Below are 17,719 nucleotides of genomic sequence, written 5' to 3'. Positions count from 1 at the left end.
GTCTCACTCCATGTATCCTGTCCTCCTCCTCTTCTTTTCTCTTCCAGAATATGGTGTACCCACCTCCTATCTCCATGAGCAATCCCTCCCCAGCAAGTAGGGTCTCTGGTGATAAGGCCGCTTGCCTTTGGGGTCTTGCCCTGGTGTCTCTATCCATGAGACTACTGACATGCCATGCTCCTATGATAAGTTTCTTTTTCCCTGGTTTGTTTGTTCTGCTAGTTTCTGCATTTCGACCACACTGGAAGATGACCTGTCAGTCATGGTAAACTGGCCAGACTGTACTGAGCAGACAATATTTAGGTCACCTTTTCTAGAACCCTCCTTGTACAGAGTAAGCAGAGTTGTCCTAAAAAGGGTTGATCAGTCACCCCAGATGATGCCAGACTCCTCTGCTTCTAATGTGCCTCATCAATGCCCTTGGCACTCCACAGCATCTTGCTGGTTCACCATCATGGCTGTTGGGTCAACTATGATCTCATTTGCCAAGTCAACCAGAACAGACTTTACTTGGAAGGACAAGCAGGTCCCATAGGTGGGGCAGTAGTTGGTGTGATGCCAGTGTGTAACCACACACCAGTGGGCTTGCGCACCATACTTCTGGGGCCAACTGCCGCTCCGAAATCTCCTTCAGTTCAGCCTGGGGTCAAATAATGCCTAGTTACCATGTGTTGCCATGAGCAGGCACTGCAGGAGTCTTGGTGGTGGAGAGACTATGTACTGGCAGGGGTAGGCTTACACACTCGGCTCCCCTTTACACCACTGGAAAGCTGGTTACAAGACCAATTTAAGGAAATGAGAAAAGCCTGAACCAGAATAACAGTAAAAAGGCATACCAATTGGTGAAAGACCTGAAAACAGAGAAATAGGGAAGATCAACCATGATCCAGGACAAGGCTGGTAAGAGTCTCACATAAGATCAAGAGATTCTGAACAGATGGATGGATGGAATACTATTCAGAGCTTTATAACCACGAGACTTCTGGAGACCAAGCTGTACTAAACTTCCAACTGACCACAACAGAGGCTGACCATCTGTTCCTAAGGGAACAGTAAAGGCACTAAAGAAAGGAAAGTCAGCTGAGGTACACAGCAAACCAGCAAACCTTGTTCAAGCAGGAGGAACCTTCATGAAAGATGTCATCAAAACAATCAGAAACAAAATCTGGCAAATGGGAGAATGGCCCACCCCATTGGACCCAGTATCTGATCATCACTCTTCATAAGAAAGGAAATCTGCTGCTTTGCAAACCTCATCATTCATCCAAGCAAGGTTATGCTTAAGATCATCCTAATAAAACCCCAAGCAGAGCACATTATTACTGAAGAACAGGCTAGTTTTAGAGCAGAACATAGTACTATAGAACAGATCTTCAATTTTAGAATCTTCTGCAAAAAGTATCTTCAGCATCAACATAACCTCTATTATTTCTTCATTGACTTCAAGAAGGCTTTAGACATAAATGCAAATCTAAACAGCACCTTAGCAAACCTGCATTGACAAGGCAACTAGCGCAGTTCTCATCAATTGCAACATAGGAGACTGGTTCAGAACCAAAGGCAGAGTCAGACAGGGGTGCATTATTCTCTCATGCACTCTCTCCTATAATACCTGGAGAGGATCATGTCTGATGTCATGGAAGACCATGAGGACAGTGTTATTGCTGGAGGCAGAACAATTACCAGCCTACGCTTTGCTGATGACATCAATGATTTAGCAGGAGATGATCAAAAGCTGGAAACCTTAGTGAACTGTCTCAACAAGCATCATCAAGGATGGGATGGAGATCAGCACTGAAAAAAACAAGTGAATGGCAAACCCCAAGTGGCATCCAAAAGGAAATAAAAGTAAACGGACAGAATCTGGACATAGTGACAAATTTCAAGTATCTAGGTGCTATAGCCTCTGATGATGTGATCAAGGTTCAAAACCTGAGGTTCTTTCCAGAATTGCACAAACAGCTGCAATTGCTAGGTTGAAGCCTATTCGGATGGACAGCAACATTACGCTTGGGTCCAAGATCAAGCTTATGTGCTCCCTTGTCATGTCCATATTCCTGTATGCATGCAAGACAAGGACCCTGACAACAGAACTAGAGAGAAGAATCCCTGTTTTAGAGATGAGATGTTACTGAAGGATCCTGAGAATCTCATACTTAGACCATGTCTCAAATGAGGAGGTGTGCATCAGAATCCAAAGTGCAACTGGACCATTATGAAGATCTGCTTGCCACCTAAAGAAACGCAAACTAAGATGGTATGGTTGTGTCCCATGCTCATCTCACCTGTCAAAAACAACAATCTTGCAGGCACATTGACAGGGAAGATAAAACAAGGCACAAAAAAAAGAGATGGGAAAATAACATCAAAAAGTAGTCAGGCATGGATTTTTCAGAGTTCCAAATAGCAGTGGAGAACTGGGCAAAATTTGCAGGGAAAATGAAAAAGAAAATGAGTGTGTGTGTGTCTAGTAGTAGTTGTAGTGGTGATGCAGCCATTAAGTGTCCTGATTCTAGTGAGGAGATTATGTACACAACATACAGAGAAACCTATTTGGTCGTGCCCCACCCACATATGTTCGTTTCCTATTGCACTGGTTTTAAAATTTACTGTATGCAGATCGTTTTTTTGTAAAAACCATTTATATATATATGATTTTTTTAAACTATAGGGAAAAAGGTGCTAAGTTCGGCAATAAGAAACAGGGATGGTCGGCCAACTGAAAACATATTTTTGAGTGGCTTGAGCTAAAGCAAAATTTGACCAAAGCCAGTACAAATGTGATATTCTTTTGTTTGGGTGTGGTACTAATAGAGGCATATGCAATCATCTAGTTTAATAATTTCAACATTGTACAGGATGAAAAATATGAGGTCATGAGCTAAACACATAAATGTTAGCCACTGTAATGTTAAATGTAGGTCACTGTGACCTTTTATTGCAAGGGTGTGATTTGATGATTCTAGCATGAAAAGAGCTTGAGAGATAAACTTAGAATACAAAATTTAACTAAAGTCATTGAAGAATGAATTATGGGACACCAAGAGTAACCTACTTTTGTGATTAGGAACCCTTTGCCAACTTTCATGATTACATGTATAACAGTAATTTTACAAGATTCAAGAAGACCTGAGTATAGGGACAAAATTTAACCAAAAATGTACAACTAATATACATGTACACAGAATTATCCTCTTTAGGTTTCTATCTATGGGGAAGATGCAACAGAACATAAATGGGTATTTTTATCAATGAAAGAAAACTGGAATCCTAAATGAATACAAACATAATGCAGAATGAACACAAACAGAATAATAAATGAATGCAAATGAAGTGCAGAATGAATGCAAATTAAACAAATTTTATTAAAAAAAACAAGTACAAACTAAAAACAATGAATGATAAATAAAAATGGATCAAATTTTAAAGATATCTATACAGATATGAAGAGACTTTTTTCCAAGCAGCCAATAAAATTCCATGAAACAAAAACCTTTTTGTATGATAACCCAGGATCAGATTCATTTTACAGATAAAATATTAACTATTACAGCAAGTGATATTGTCCTTTTTGAGACAAACAAAAAGCAACCACTATGTCACAAGTTTCTGTCTCTGCACAATCTTTATATCAACAAAATGAAATATGAAAATTTGCTGAAAAAATACTCATTATTTTCACACTTGATACAGTTATATTTAAATTTAACATAACTTTAATGATATCTTTCACATTTTATGCATTTGTTATTTTATTAAAGCATAACTTTAAAAACAAGATAAGATACAAAACCTAATACTCTTTCCCTTTAAAGTAACAATCTTGTAACGGAAAACCTGATGTCCATACATGCATTTTTGTTTTGTTCCAAAGGAGTGAAAACAAAAGTAAACAATGGACAAATGCAATACATTCAAAATCTGCACACATTTTGGTGTTGAAAAATGAAAAATGATGAGATCATAGACAAAATGCACTGAAACAGAATCCAATGCCAATTAATGCAGATTTTGTAAAATTACTCTGTACTCCATTTCAGAGTCTGTATGAAAAAAACAACCCAAATGATGATTAGGAACTTGGAAGAAAAAATGGTAGAGTTGTAATTAGGCCATACACATATGCTTTTAAAATGCAGGCAGAGATCGGGACGCCATGAATAATACAACATCTCTTGTCTTCTTCATAGATAAAAAAATGAACCAAGTAGGAACATCCTTTTACTATTTTACAACTTGTCAGATTTACTTTCTATATGAGTGAAAGGACCTTTTCCTATGTTGTTTGACTGTTATCAAGAATTGTTTTCAATGCATCCCCATTATCAGAATAGCCATATAATATGATAAACTAAATGAATTATTTATATAAAAAATAAGTGATAATTTTTTCTTTGCTCCTTGTGATCATATGAAAAAAATTCTTAAATTTGTTTTGTCAGACAGTACATTTTGATTCTATGTATGCATGTATGTATGCATCAGTGGGTGAAATTTACTATAAAGCTGCCATGCTGCACTGTTTAGTGATCTCTGCATATTCTGAAACTTCATGAAAATATAATAAGAAAATATTATGATAAGAATTTAAATACTGTATAAAGATTATTATTACTGCATGAAAAAGCTAGCAAAAATTTGGTACACTGCCTTCACTAATGTGCCCTAGAAAAAATCTGTACCAACATTTAATATTTCATTTAATATTGTACTTTTCTTAAACTGACATGTACTAACAGTAATCTGAACTAAAAAGTATATACTTTTTGTGGTGGCAGTTGCCAAAGTGTCTGACCAATGGTCATGAATACTCTTACAAACTTAACCAAGTATGATTGTGGTTATGTAATAGCATATGCCAAATTGCTAGTACATGAAATTGGTTAGCTGGTCAGTGAGATCTGTGAAGCATTCAAGTTTGAGTGACAGATGGGTAGAGTTGACAATTTGTCAGCAAGTTATAAGAACTACAGTAATCTCCCTGGAATACATCTTACTTTTTTTTGCATCCTCAGCTACTGCATACTGGTTCATGTACCGTCTCCACACAATAGAAGAGGAAGCTGAAAATGAAAAGACATTTCCATAAAAATATAACTTGGGTGTTGTTTATACAGTATAATGTCATGATAAAAAGAAATAATGGTGTATGTAATGTGTGCTCAGTAGAAAAGATGAACATATCTTGGTAAATGAAAACAGCTTTTGCTGACTCTCACTAATATGAATAGACATACTTTTTTCACTCTTGTAAAAGGTCTCTACTGTAGTTCCAAAGTCTAGATCACATGTACATAAGTACAGTAGAGTTACTTATATTACTATAGAATATCCATCATTATAGAGTATTGTCCAAAAATCAAACTCAGAGACAAGCTCTGATCTTTGAAGCATCCTGGGGGAAAATAACATCACAGGAACACGCTACAGGAAGAAAGGGTGTGATCTTTGAGAATATCGTGCATATTTGACCCAGAAGTTCAGGAACTCAGACAGCCCTGATCTAGATATGCTAAGGGCTTCTGAACCATGCTGATATGGTGAAGGTTGCTACTAAGTTCCTGCCCTTGCAACATAAAAGAAGAGAATAATAATTCAAACTTTCTCCAGTTTATCTCTGTTATCATTCTCTCAGTCGATTTTTTAAATTGAAACTCTCACTCACACCAGTATATTTATAGTCTTTTGTACAGTCCAATATGTAGTTTTTGGATGTAATATGTACCTGTTGCTATTGCATAGCTGGTACTTTTCTGGGAGTGAATACCCTAATTGTATGATGTGAATTTGTCCTCCATTTAGGGTAATCCAGAAGATCCAGAATGCTGGATCACCCCTGGGACACAGAGCAATTCGACATATTGCTAATGTGTACTCACTTTATTCATTCCCTAGGAAGCAGCCTCACTTTGTTGGGCATTAGTGTGAGGTGCAAGGAGGGAATCAGGCAATAGCAACAGATAAGTACCACATAGGCCTGTTCTGTCTCTTGGCTGCTGGGAATTGTTGATTAAAAAGAAAGTTTAAATGGTAACTCATCCCAATGACTGTTCACAGCAGTAGACTCAACATATATAGCCAAGGGTGACTCTCCACCAGCTAGAGCTTTTGGGAAAAGGTATGTTCCCCTCCCTACTTTTTCACCAAACTTCGACTTCACTACCAAGACGCCAAGGTCCACAGAACCATTGTTGCACATAGGGAATGTGCCACTTGCTTTCATGTGGCAGAAATTCCCAAATTATGTATGGATTTACAGGGATAATAGGGAAGCGGGGGGAGGCTGATCCAATCCTCTTCATTAATCTGTTGTCTGTAAACCAATTCCCAGTCCCATGCAAGATGAAACAGCAGTTTGGAGAAAAAGATAACTCAACCCTATCCCTATCTATGTAACAAAGGGGCTCCAATGACCAGTGTCCAGTGCCCAATGCCTGGGCTTAAACAAAAGCTAGAGACTACTAAATTAGCAACAACAACAAAAAAATGATTGCTAATAAAAATGGTAATAATCAAGAACACCTATCTGAAACTAATCTTTGAAAAGATCCAGGCATATGACATGAATATAAAAATTGGTGTGTGACCTGCTTTACCAAGTATACATAAAGACAAATTCCCAATATAGGTAATATGAATTACAATGATTTGTAATGAACAATAATATATGTCAAGGCAATTCCATAGAATACAATTAGGCAAGAGGGAAAATTTTAACAACATACCTAACCTAGCTTGAAAATAAACAACCAAATTAGTTTATCTCTAATCACTGACTACTATGATGAGGAAAAAAGGATAAAAGGCAAAGTCACATAAAACATTTATGAATTTTATAAAATTAACGCTAATAACTCTCAGAGAGTTAATAAAACTGAGAAAAAATTGATCAGTGGTATAATCAAATCATTTATGAGAATATGCACACAAGAGATACAGTAATTTCGCTCACTAATCCATGAAGTGATGGCAAATTTTCATGGACATAAATACAGCAGACATTACAGCCATGCAATTGTGACAAAAAATTGAAGGCAGTACACATGGGCAACATGTTTTTGAGGTGTCCCAGGGGCAATCCAATGATCTGTAATATTCTGATTCACCCTAACGGGAGGAAGGATGAATTCTTATCATATAGTCTGGGCATTTTCCACCCAGAAAAGTACCAGCTATTCAATAGTAACAGTGTAACAGAGTGAATTTTAAAGAAAAATATTATTGCAAAACATAGTCAACCTTGTTATGGTCAGTGTGACATGTAACAATTAACTCTGATGTATTGGCTAGGCTCACAATAAAATGCTGCCTGTGAAAAATGGAATGCTCTGGTTTTGGGGCATGATTGATTTTGGTTAATGATTTTGGATAATGGTTAGAGGTACAAAAGAGAGGATGTTAACTTGAGGTTATGTTGCAAGAAGCAACTAAGTAGCAACAAGCGAGTGACAAATTTTGCAATTTTGAAATAAGTGTCATAAAATGAAATTTTCCAGAAACATTTATTAACATGGGCAGACAAGACAGAATTATTCTAACTTAATGGTGTGTTAAAATGACAGTGATTCGATAAAGTTCATCCTGATTGGCTAACCTAGATGACAGGGTCTGCTTCTGAGATGAAATTCGATGCTTTAAGTCATTTCTGTCATGAAATAAGTCCAAGTTTCTGAAGAGAAGCAAGAAGTCTTTACTCCAGGAGAGTAAAAAATATTCTCTCATTATTATAATGTCAAAGGGATGGGGGTCTGGAAAGTTGAGGACTTGAAAAAGACAGATTCAGCTTCACATAAAAAGAGTAAGTATCAAGAAAGCACAAGGTTTGTCTCAGCTGCAATAATATGTTCACTGATGTAAGTTTGTAATTATTTGCTGCATTTATTCATTTTAAATTCATTCTTCAATCATCCTTGAGTTTAGAAGTTAACTGTTGCATTCATTTGTCTTGAATGTTATATGACTCATGCATTCTAAGAATGTCATACAATATTTCCTTGATATTAATTTTGAGAGAATTGTCTGAATTTATTTGTTATATGTATTTCATGCATTACTTCAGATACAAATTGTGTGAATATGTGAATCCATCTGTCTTAAATGAGATGTATCACATATTGTAAGAACTAATTTTTTATGTTTGGAAATGTATGCCAATGAATTGCTATTGGCAAGTGAGGTAGTTAAGTCAAGATGTGAAGTCCATTAAATCAATTGTGTAATTAAGCTGTGAATTCTTTTCAAACCTGAATTGATGGTGTTTTCATTAGGAACACATATCAAGCGACATTGTTCAGCTAGTGATTTATAGCCCACAGTAGGACATATTAGTTTATTAAAGAGGTCTAGTTATGTCATAGATAGACTAGGAATGCTGAGTAACAGTAGGGAAAGACATTAATCTTATGATAATAAGGTTGTGTGTGTTTGCAAACTGACTATAGAAGCCTTAGTTCAGAGAAGTTATGATAACACAATATCTAACGTAACAAGAGTGGGGAATATTGTTTGATCCATCTGTACACCATACAGTAGGACAAGACAGCAGATAGCCAAGTTATGTTTGATGACTGGAAGAGGTTGGAGAGATAGAGAGAAGAGCAAAAGGAATAAGGAAACTCTGACCTGTCATCAACATTGAATTTGGAAGGACCAGAAGCAACCAGGTTATGCTGGCATGCTTAGCAATGAATTCAATCATTCACCCAATTCTATGATGAAATTTGTTTTATTGCTATTAAAGAACAGCTAACTACAGTTCTTATCAATTTTGCAGTTCTATTTCTAAGAGAAAGTGTATCATTCAATATAATATTCAGTTTCATTTTGTTGATGTAATTGATTAAACTGTTATATTTTACATATGGGGGCATGTGTTGTTCTAATGTATATCTCGTCTCAGATCTCTCTTATTCCTTTCATTAATTTCATATTTGATATTATTATTTACTAGATCCAGGCAATAACATTGTGACTGATCATCTCCTATGTTTGATGTATGTGTGTGTGTGTGTGTGTGTGTATGTGTGTATCTATGCATGTATCTATGTATGTATCAAAGTTCTTACATTTTTCAAAAATCACTGAGACACAGGTAAAGATATATAACCAAGTAACTGGACCTAACTTACCAGATCCTATAAATCCTATGAATATCAACAACGAAAGTGTAGTCCTTGCCATAGTGGCAGTTTGAGGCTACAGCTGTTGCTGGAATAAAACAAAAAGATAATTGATTAAATATAATTTCTGAAAAATTAGGTTCAGCAATTTGATCTTTAAAATAATTTATGCAAGCACCAAAAAGTAATGCAGTATAAAACTAATTACCAGCTTATGTATACCCAGTTAAAAGGGTATATTCTAAAACTGAAAATATTGGATGGAAAACCTCCGAAAATGAACCTAAAAGGAAAGGGTGACATTTTTTAAAGATAAGATGGATTTCACTAAGAAACAAAGGTAGAGCTGGCAAATAATATGTGTATTTAATTTGCAACTGGTGGATTTAATGGGCACAGTTTTATATACCGCCATCCTTATCACCTGCATACTTAAATCATCAACATGCATGTTGGATACCAATATTTTATTGACCTAAGGAAGTAATTTAAACACTTAAACAAGCATATACATGTGACAGTTTTTTTTGTCTAATATTGCTGACCTGATTGACTGAATGCTCATAAATCAACTAACCTATATCATTCTTCATCAAGTTTCCAGTACCGGTAGTCTTCCAAAGGAAGGCTTCATGAAATATCAGGGAAGTTCCTGGCCAATGAAACACCGTGGTAAGTTTCTGGTAAATTTTAATTTAGATGTGAACTTTTAAGGAAAAGAAATTACAGTGTGATGCTTGATTTTTTGCTATGGAAAACACACAACCCCCACAGCTAAGAGAGTGAACCTGACTTGTTATGTAGCCAAGCTATGTTTTGTTCTCTCCAGTGATTTTAACCCAACAGTTGAACTTTGTACCTCAAACAAATTCCAAACACTTGCTTTGACTCCAAGGTCTTGCCCATTGTGTTCAATGTGCAATTTACCAAAAATACAAAAGCAGGATGTCCTAGAGTAGTGTCTAAATGGCCAGTAACATGACAACAATGATCTATTTATCTACAACTAGTATTATGGTGCATGTATTGATAAAACTGCATCACCTGCAAGCATCAAACCACAATATCCTCTAAGCAGATATGCAAATCTTCCAATATGGAATATCAATTTGAATGATGAGTATATCAGAGCATTTGAATGAATTCAAATACAATTTTACCAGTTATGGAATCTACATTTTGGGAATAACTTTATCTTGGTTTCAAAACCAACATGACATTTCTATGAAATTTCTGGATGTAATCTCATCAATCCACAAATGAAGCAGAATCTGATGCATTCTATGTTTCATCAAACACACTGTAATGGATTATCCACTATCATATCACCTTCATGACATGTGGATTTAAATGAACATGAAGAAACCAAAACAGTTCTACATGAACCTTTTACCAGATTTCAGATTCCCATCCTGCATGGTATGGCACACTTGAGACAAACCTAGACTGTGTATGATGTGAGAATAAACCAACAATTATGATGGAAGACTTCAATACATGTATAGATAAACTGGACTTCAATACTGTACAGATACACCATACTCTACAAAATGACAAATAAAATTTGATGGAAAATACTTCATAATCATAATCAATCACTCACAAACTAGATTTACACATCTACTAGAATTATAGAAAACTCAAGACAAATGAACTACTAAGCCAAAGGTTATTATATAACTTAATCACCAATCTGGAAGTATCTATAAAGATGTACTGTATATATTTGCTTATAAGACCTCTCCAACAGCAAACTACACAGACCCAGATCTGCTGTCACATAATGCACCACCAGATCTGGGCCTGTGCAGTTTATTTGCAGTAATCCGTAGAACAAACAGAGAGACCCCAATCTGCAGAAGCATTATGCTATGGCAGATCAGGATCTTTGTTGTTTGCAGTTTGATTTGACTTATAACAAGTAAAGATAGTACTCAGAATTTTCACCCATGTCTATTCTGGAAGGATATACACCTCTCCCTCGATAACTCTTGCACAACGGGGTCCACAAACAAAGACCGCACTATAAGCAAGGCGTGTGTTACCGAGGGACCTCCAAAAATTGGAAGAAAAAATGCTTTGACATCGAGAAAACCGTCTGTGGAGGGGGGGAGCGGCGTTAGGGAACTGGGCTGTTTAATGACTTAATCCTCATTTTACAATCATGATGATAATAATTTTTAATAATGCGCTTTTTCTAATAAAGTTGTTTAAGTTATTCTGTTTAAAAAACATTTTTTTCTTCAAAATATCCAACATATGAAAGATCATTCCAACTGGTTTGAACAACCATCACGTGTACGCGAAAAATCTGTGTATTACATCACTGCTTTTTGTTTTCTTGATGAGTCTGGTTCCCATAGTGGAGTTTAATAGTATCTTGCCAAATCGGTAGTCCATAATTTGGGAACTAGACTAACTGTTGATACACCACCAAACAAGATTCCTTTTATTTTTAAAAGCACGCAACATTTATTTTGTGACACCTCTACGTAGAAACTCAATTATTTATTGTTCAGTTAGTACAATGTTAATGTTGTGATTTCATTGGAAGTAATAATGAAATTTCTTATCATCCCTGAGGATCTCTCTAAGTGCCAATTCAAGAATTCTCTGAAACTCGCTTGCTCACAAATGGTCCGTATCTTTGAAATCAAGCTCTATATTTTAAGTATTCATTTCGCTTATCTGCCTTGTTATCTTTGATCACAGTTATGAAAAAGTCAGTTAATTTAAGGTAGTTTCTGTTACATACACAATAACATTTATTACAGTGTTCGATTGACCAAAAGAAGTTTGTTCATCCAACATACGACCAAGGCTGCTAGATTTTTAGTTAGTCCGATTTTTGTGCCCTTTAACTTTTCTTTTATTCCACCTCTTTTTTTATTATTCAAAAGACATAATTAATGTGATAATAAAAAGGGGGTCAGCTTTTAATTCAGTGCAACAATACAACAAATACTTCCACAAGTCAGTTATCAAAACACGGTCGGCACTTAATTAGGTTCTCACAGAAACGCTTGCGGACACAGCTGTTACGGTAGATGGACACATTTTACATTTAATTACAAGAGGACACATTACATTTATGATGATTACACTTAAAAGGAACTAAAAGATGTAACTAGGACACAAATTGCAATTGATAAAAAAAATTATTTAATTCGTATTTATTTATTAAAGTACTGCCTCCACTCGGCGTAAGTGACATTTTCATTGATCGAAATTTCCTTACGTTTTTTTATTTGCGATGTACATGTACTTGGAATGTTGTTTGGAAAGAAAATGTAAAAAATTGTATGAGCTATTTTTAAATTTGATACTTCATAGTGTTGATTAAAATTTCCAGGTCCTATCTACCGTTTTCAACGATAAAATGAGCGATACATCAAAGTTTCCGTTACCAAGTTTGATCATGATTTTCTTAAAGTTCAACAAATAGGGATAAATTTTTGTGGTATTTTCAGTTTTAAAAAATGGGATCCATGCCTGACACTGCATTATAAGCAGGTTCGCGAGTTATCAGGGTGCGCATTATCGAGGGAGTGGTATAATGTGGTTTTCTGGTCCAAGATAGATGGGGTTGTTAATTTACTGTTGTGGTTGAACAAATTATTTTTGCTAAAATAAGGATGTGTATACGCAAGAGTAAAACATTTAAAAATACCAGAAGAGGAGATAAATATCAAAATCAAAATCACAGATAATCATCAATGTATAAAACAGCTCTCTGCAACAAATGATGGAGTTCAACAACAATATCCTATACCAAGGTATCATTACTAAAAATATGGTTTTCAAAATATATTCAACATATTGTACTGAATTCAAAAGTATCAAACTCTATCTACTTTGATGGCAATTTTAAGCTGAAAATTTTGTAGCTATCAAATTTTTTTAAGGTCCCCAAATTTAGACATTCTCATATTTTTGGAAATGCAATGGCAATAAAAAGTAAACTTTTCTAGATGGAATCAGTGTACAATTTATTTATAAATTAGTGTTGATAACATCAACCAAAGCATTACCTCCATGATGAACTATACTATCAAAACTTAGTATTTTCCAGACTGACAGAGATCTGCAAAAGTCATGCTTCTCTTTAAAACAAAGTGGCAAGAGATTTGAAATCAAATGATATTCCAAATTCTTTTCTCCCCATTCTGTCAAACCTGTTAGAATCATATGTTTATACCTGGATTCTGAATTCACATTCAACACAGTCAAACTTTTCAAACAAAAGAAAAAATATGCTAATAAAAACAAATAACCTTTATTATCATACTCCATCACATCAGATTTGAACATAAATGTCCATCAATTAGCTGCCATGTATTTTCAATGTAGCAAGTCTAATTCTTTTTCAAAAAATATTGTAAAATATAGTGGCATAAAATACATCTATTGGGTTAAACTCTATAGTATAGTTTTCACTCCTGTCAAACAGCAATAACAAACATAATTCCTAGTATCAGGAAATAAATCAAGAGCATTTATTAGTATAATTATGTTAGATTTTAGCAAAGCAGGTGAACTGGTCAAACTATTCTATTACTGAAACTGTGAATATATGGATGTTCAGATTTAACAATTAAAGAATTTGAAAAGGTAGGGCCCAATGGGTCCTACTGGGTCAAAATGTGAGGCTACTTACATAAAAAAGAGATCACAAATATACTTACCTGTTTATTATTTATTTAAAAAAAATAAAACATATATAGCATCATTATTATAGGTACTCATGTCAAGGATATATTAATTTATTCACTTTCCATCGTTATCTGGTTTGAAACAGTCATTGTAGAGTCAGACTACAGATTGCTGAAAAAAGTGAATATTAAATGCAGAAATTAATATCACAAAGACTTTGAGTGCCTGTGGTCATTATCAGCTGCCCCTGTAACAAGTGTTCCATGCTAGAATTTTGAATTCATCATCTACCAAATAAGAAACCACAGCTCCCCTGGGAAATCAAATGATTGTTTTGGCATACATGTAGTTGCTAATTAGTGCCATTGCAGCATTATCAAAGTAGTTCACTGGGACTTAATTGTCTTGATGATAAGAGTCGTGATGGTGGTGGCTGAATTTGAAAACAATGACATGGTATTGTCTACTTAGCAATAAAACTATACCTGTACATACTATTTCACCTTTGCCATACCAAGAACCTAAAAAGGGTCACTCTTATTTAAACAAAAGATCCCAAGCTATTTGCTTTAATGGTGTTTTAGTTACCAACACCAGGTTAAAACAATGGTTTCTAAAAGTTAATTTTTTAGACCACTATTCTTTTTACTGTTTATCGATGATCTCCATTTGGTATGTTTGTGTATGAAATGATACAGCTGTAAGTAAAATTCAAATGGAATTGATTAAGCTAGATTCTGATAAGTTAAACTTTTCTAAACAACCAAAACATCACACAAAATTCAATAAACTATGGTAAGTGGAATTTTGTTCGTTGGATTAAAGTTCAAAGATGCATTCTGATATTTCTGTCAAGTTGATTTTAAGACAAGCTTCCAAAATTCAAACCAGATAGTTCCAATATTTGGCAGTCCTGTCAGTCAGTCGGCAGCTTGAATCCAACAATAATACATCTCTTACATGCTGAGATCAAGGATGTTGAGGAGTGCCACAAATACAATCCAAGCAGTTATCTACTGTACTAGGAAAGGCTAACAAACGTTACAAGGACTGCTTGACAGGGAAAAGCTTATTGTGAAAGGACTTACGTGATGAAATGATGTGCATATTTTAATACATCAAACGTAAATTTGTTCTCTTGTTATTTCTGTTCATTTGCAGCCAAAAGTGGTTTAATGTAAATCCTCCTGATATGAAGTCAAAACATGTGACCAATTTTACAAATCTCCTGATTTTTCCTAAGTTGCCTTCTCTGTTCTGTCACTGTATGGATAATACCCATCCTGTGACTGTGTTACAAACTTCGCATATTGTATTGTACATGTGAATAATTTACATTTAAAACATTCTGACAGTGTGAGAATAAATCCCAACTGCCCATCAATAACAAATAAATCTTTCTTATTTCATTATTTTTATTGGTATTATTCACATTAGTGATGCGGTCGAACGACACGGACATAATATTCACGCAGCTATTTTTCTATGTAATTAATTAACATTACATTCAATATACAGTATCATATGCATACAATCATATAAAAGGTGTGCTGCTACACTCACCCCCGCCATAAGATGAAATAATCTTTTACTGTCAGTTTTGTTAACTTTGGTACGATTTTATGGTCTGGTCAACGGTCAGATACATAGTCATATATCAAATAATTGCTAACTGTGAATTTCTCAGTTATTGGCAACCTCCTTATTAACTTACCTTATTATCCTAAACCTCCGTCAATAATAACGCCCTGCACACATACGATTTGTACCAGAATGGAATACACCAGTACACAGAGTTCTATTTTTAGCCGACAGTCTGAGAGACCGGTTTGACATCAAAACACAGGTAAGGTATGCTTCGTTGATCATGTTTACATCTGCCTCCATTTTACTTTGGGTGACACTGAAAGAAAATCTCCTGATTTTAAAACTAATGTCGTTAGTTAGATTTTCAAAACTTAATTATGTTTATGTTATGCAAATTTTTACTATAAAATAGTGCTATTGTATACTTTTAATTTAGCAACAGATTTTTGTGAACTTGTAGGAAAATTTGCGAGTGATAATAATAGAAGCTTCGTAAAATTATTCTATTATACTTTATACACAATGAGAGAACGGCATGTAACCAAATGGGCGGAGCCAAATGACAATACGGATATTTTTGAAGTTGCAAAACCGGTTTCATATTCAATACACTCTATTGGTCTTTCATTAAAGTAAGGGTTTGGCGATATCTTCAAGGTGTGCAGTGCAGTCATTCACGATAGACAGAGAAAACAAATGGATTTTACTCGCAAAATCTGAAGACAGAATAGTTCGCACCATTGTGAATATTTTTACTTATGTACAGGTAAAGTTCGCAATATTACTTGCATAACGTATAAACATGTCACAGAAAAACGATAGTATATATTAACAATTCATGTTATGTTGTTGACACTATCAAATATGATACCAGTTTATTGAACATCGATCTTGGATAAACAGTTTGAGATGAGGGAGGGTCGAAGTGGTCAGATTTGCACGAGCAGGATTTTAGCACGTGCAATAGGGCCCTAACATTCTCATTGTCACTATATAATTCGGCAGGGGTTGGGTATTTTCTACAAACTGGTCTCCAAAACGTGGTGGTTAGGGTTTAAAATGATTCATAATTAAGGGAACGGTATCATTTCATGTTTTTTCTTGGAGAGAGGGAATTTTGCTGCAGAATAGTAATACTTATGTTTTTTTTTAGAGAAGAACTTGTTTATTTGGGGACAAGTGAAAACTCTTTTATTTACAAATTTGGAGTATATATTTTCGTACGGCTACTACCATTAGCCCTATTCGTAACCATGTATTCAGGTTCATATCTTTGTACAAAAATGTTAAGTTTCAGTGATCAAATTGTATGACATTGACCTGTTTCTTAGACTTGTGCTATATATTTGTGTAGACACAAATAAGTATAGAGTTAAATTTATGGGGCACTCTGCAGATAATAAGAACTTCTGAGAGAATGACATGCATAAGGTGAAGTTATTTACATTTGCAACATATGCAATGGAGAGAATATTGGCATATTTCTATGCTTCTTTCATGGACTGTGGCTGAAATTCATTTGGATATTGTACATGTGGAAATTTTACATGATTTTAGCACACAGTCAGCTAAAATTACTGGTCCCATGTGCTTAAAAAATCTTTATCAGTTATTGAGATAGAGAAAATGAATTTTACCAGACTAGAAAATACCAGCCCCTGAAAGTGCTGTGAATAAATTACAAACTATATTTTTTAAACATCTTAAATAGTTTTTGGCCCTTTTTTTATTTCACAATTTACCTCTGAAGTCCAGAAAGTGAAAATGACAATGGTGTGAGCTAGCAGTTTTTGAGTGGTGCACATCTGAAGTACAGCAAACCAAATTGCACCCATCAGTCATATGCCAAAATAAAGGGAATTAAAAGTCTTTTTAATAATACCTATGATGTACAAGGTCTTTTTCAGGGATGGTCCTGGCTTTTAAAAAGCTGTCGCCAAAAAAATCGCCAACCTCAATATTTTGTCGCCAATTTTCAAAAAGTGTCGCCAGAACAAGTAGTGTACATTTTTCCAAGTGTTAATTCAGTCTATTAATGTAACAGGCAATGAAAATTACAAAAGATGGGTTAGTTAATTCTTTAATTACAACAAGCATTAACAAAATCTTACAAAGTGTTACATGAAGATCCGTCGCAATTTTAGGGCTGCCCACTTGTTGAATGCAGTTTCAAAGTCTAATTTTTCACATCTGTACATGCTGATTCTCATGAAATTCTCGAGAGATGAGATGCAGAGTTTATTTCTGATGTCAGTTTTTGTGAGGTTCATCTTACTGAATCCACGTTCACAGTCCACAGCACTGACAGGTGACACCAATAGTCTATCAGCAGTCCCCCCCCCCCATGGCTAGCTTCACAA

General features: G+C 35.0%; 2 protein-coding genes across 3 annotated transcripts in view; one reads left to right on the top strand and one right to left on the bottom strand.

The window, feature by feature from the left end:
- Positions 1 to 15,641, bottom strand: part of LOC149802902 (cadherin-87A-like) — a 189,389-nt gene extending 173,748 nt beyond the window's left edge. For both annotated transcript variants that reach the window (XM_089952397.1, XM_089952398.1), the window contains exons 1-3: positions 15,487 to 15,641; positions 9,129 to 9,207; positions 4,998 to 5,063 (exon numbers count right to left, since the gene is read on the bottom strand). In XM_089952397.1, the coding sequence (XP_089808523.1) occupies positions 4,998 to 5,063; positions 9,129 to 9,180 (118 nt within the window). In that variant the 5' untranslated portion in view covers positions 9,181 to 9,207; positions 15,487 to 15,641. The remainder of the gene's footprint in view (positions 1 to 4,997; positions 5,064 to 9,128; positions 9,208 to 15,486) is intronic.
- Positions 15,642 to 15,967: 326 nt separating this feature from the next.
- LOC149802901 (cadherin-87A-like) overlaps positions 15,968 to 17,719 on the top strand; it is a 156,072-nt gene continuing 154,320 nt past the window's right edge. The window contains exon 1 of the mRNA XM_089952392.1: positions 15,968 to 16,125. The gene's annotated coding sequence lies outside the window, so the exon portion shown is untranslated. The remainder of the gene's footprint in view (positions 16,126 to 17,719) is intronic.

Source organism: Sinohyriopsis cumingii, chromosome 3 (assembly GCF_028554795.1).
Source record: "Sinohyriopsis cumingii isolate HCF-2022 chromosome 3, ASM2855479v2, whole genome shotgun sequence".
Taxonomy (NCBI): domain Eukaryota; kingdom Metazoa; phylum Mollusca; class Bivalvia; order Unionida; family Unionidae; genus Sinohyriopsis; species Sinohyriopsis cumingii.
The sequence above is the reverse complement of the archived record's forward strand: the minus strand, read 5'-3'. Positions and strand labels throughout refer to the sequence as shown.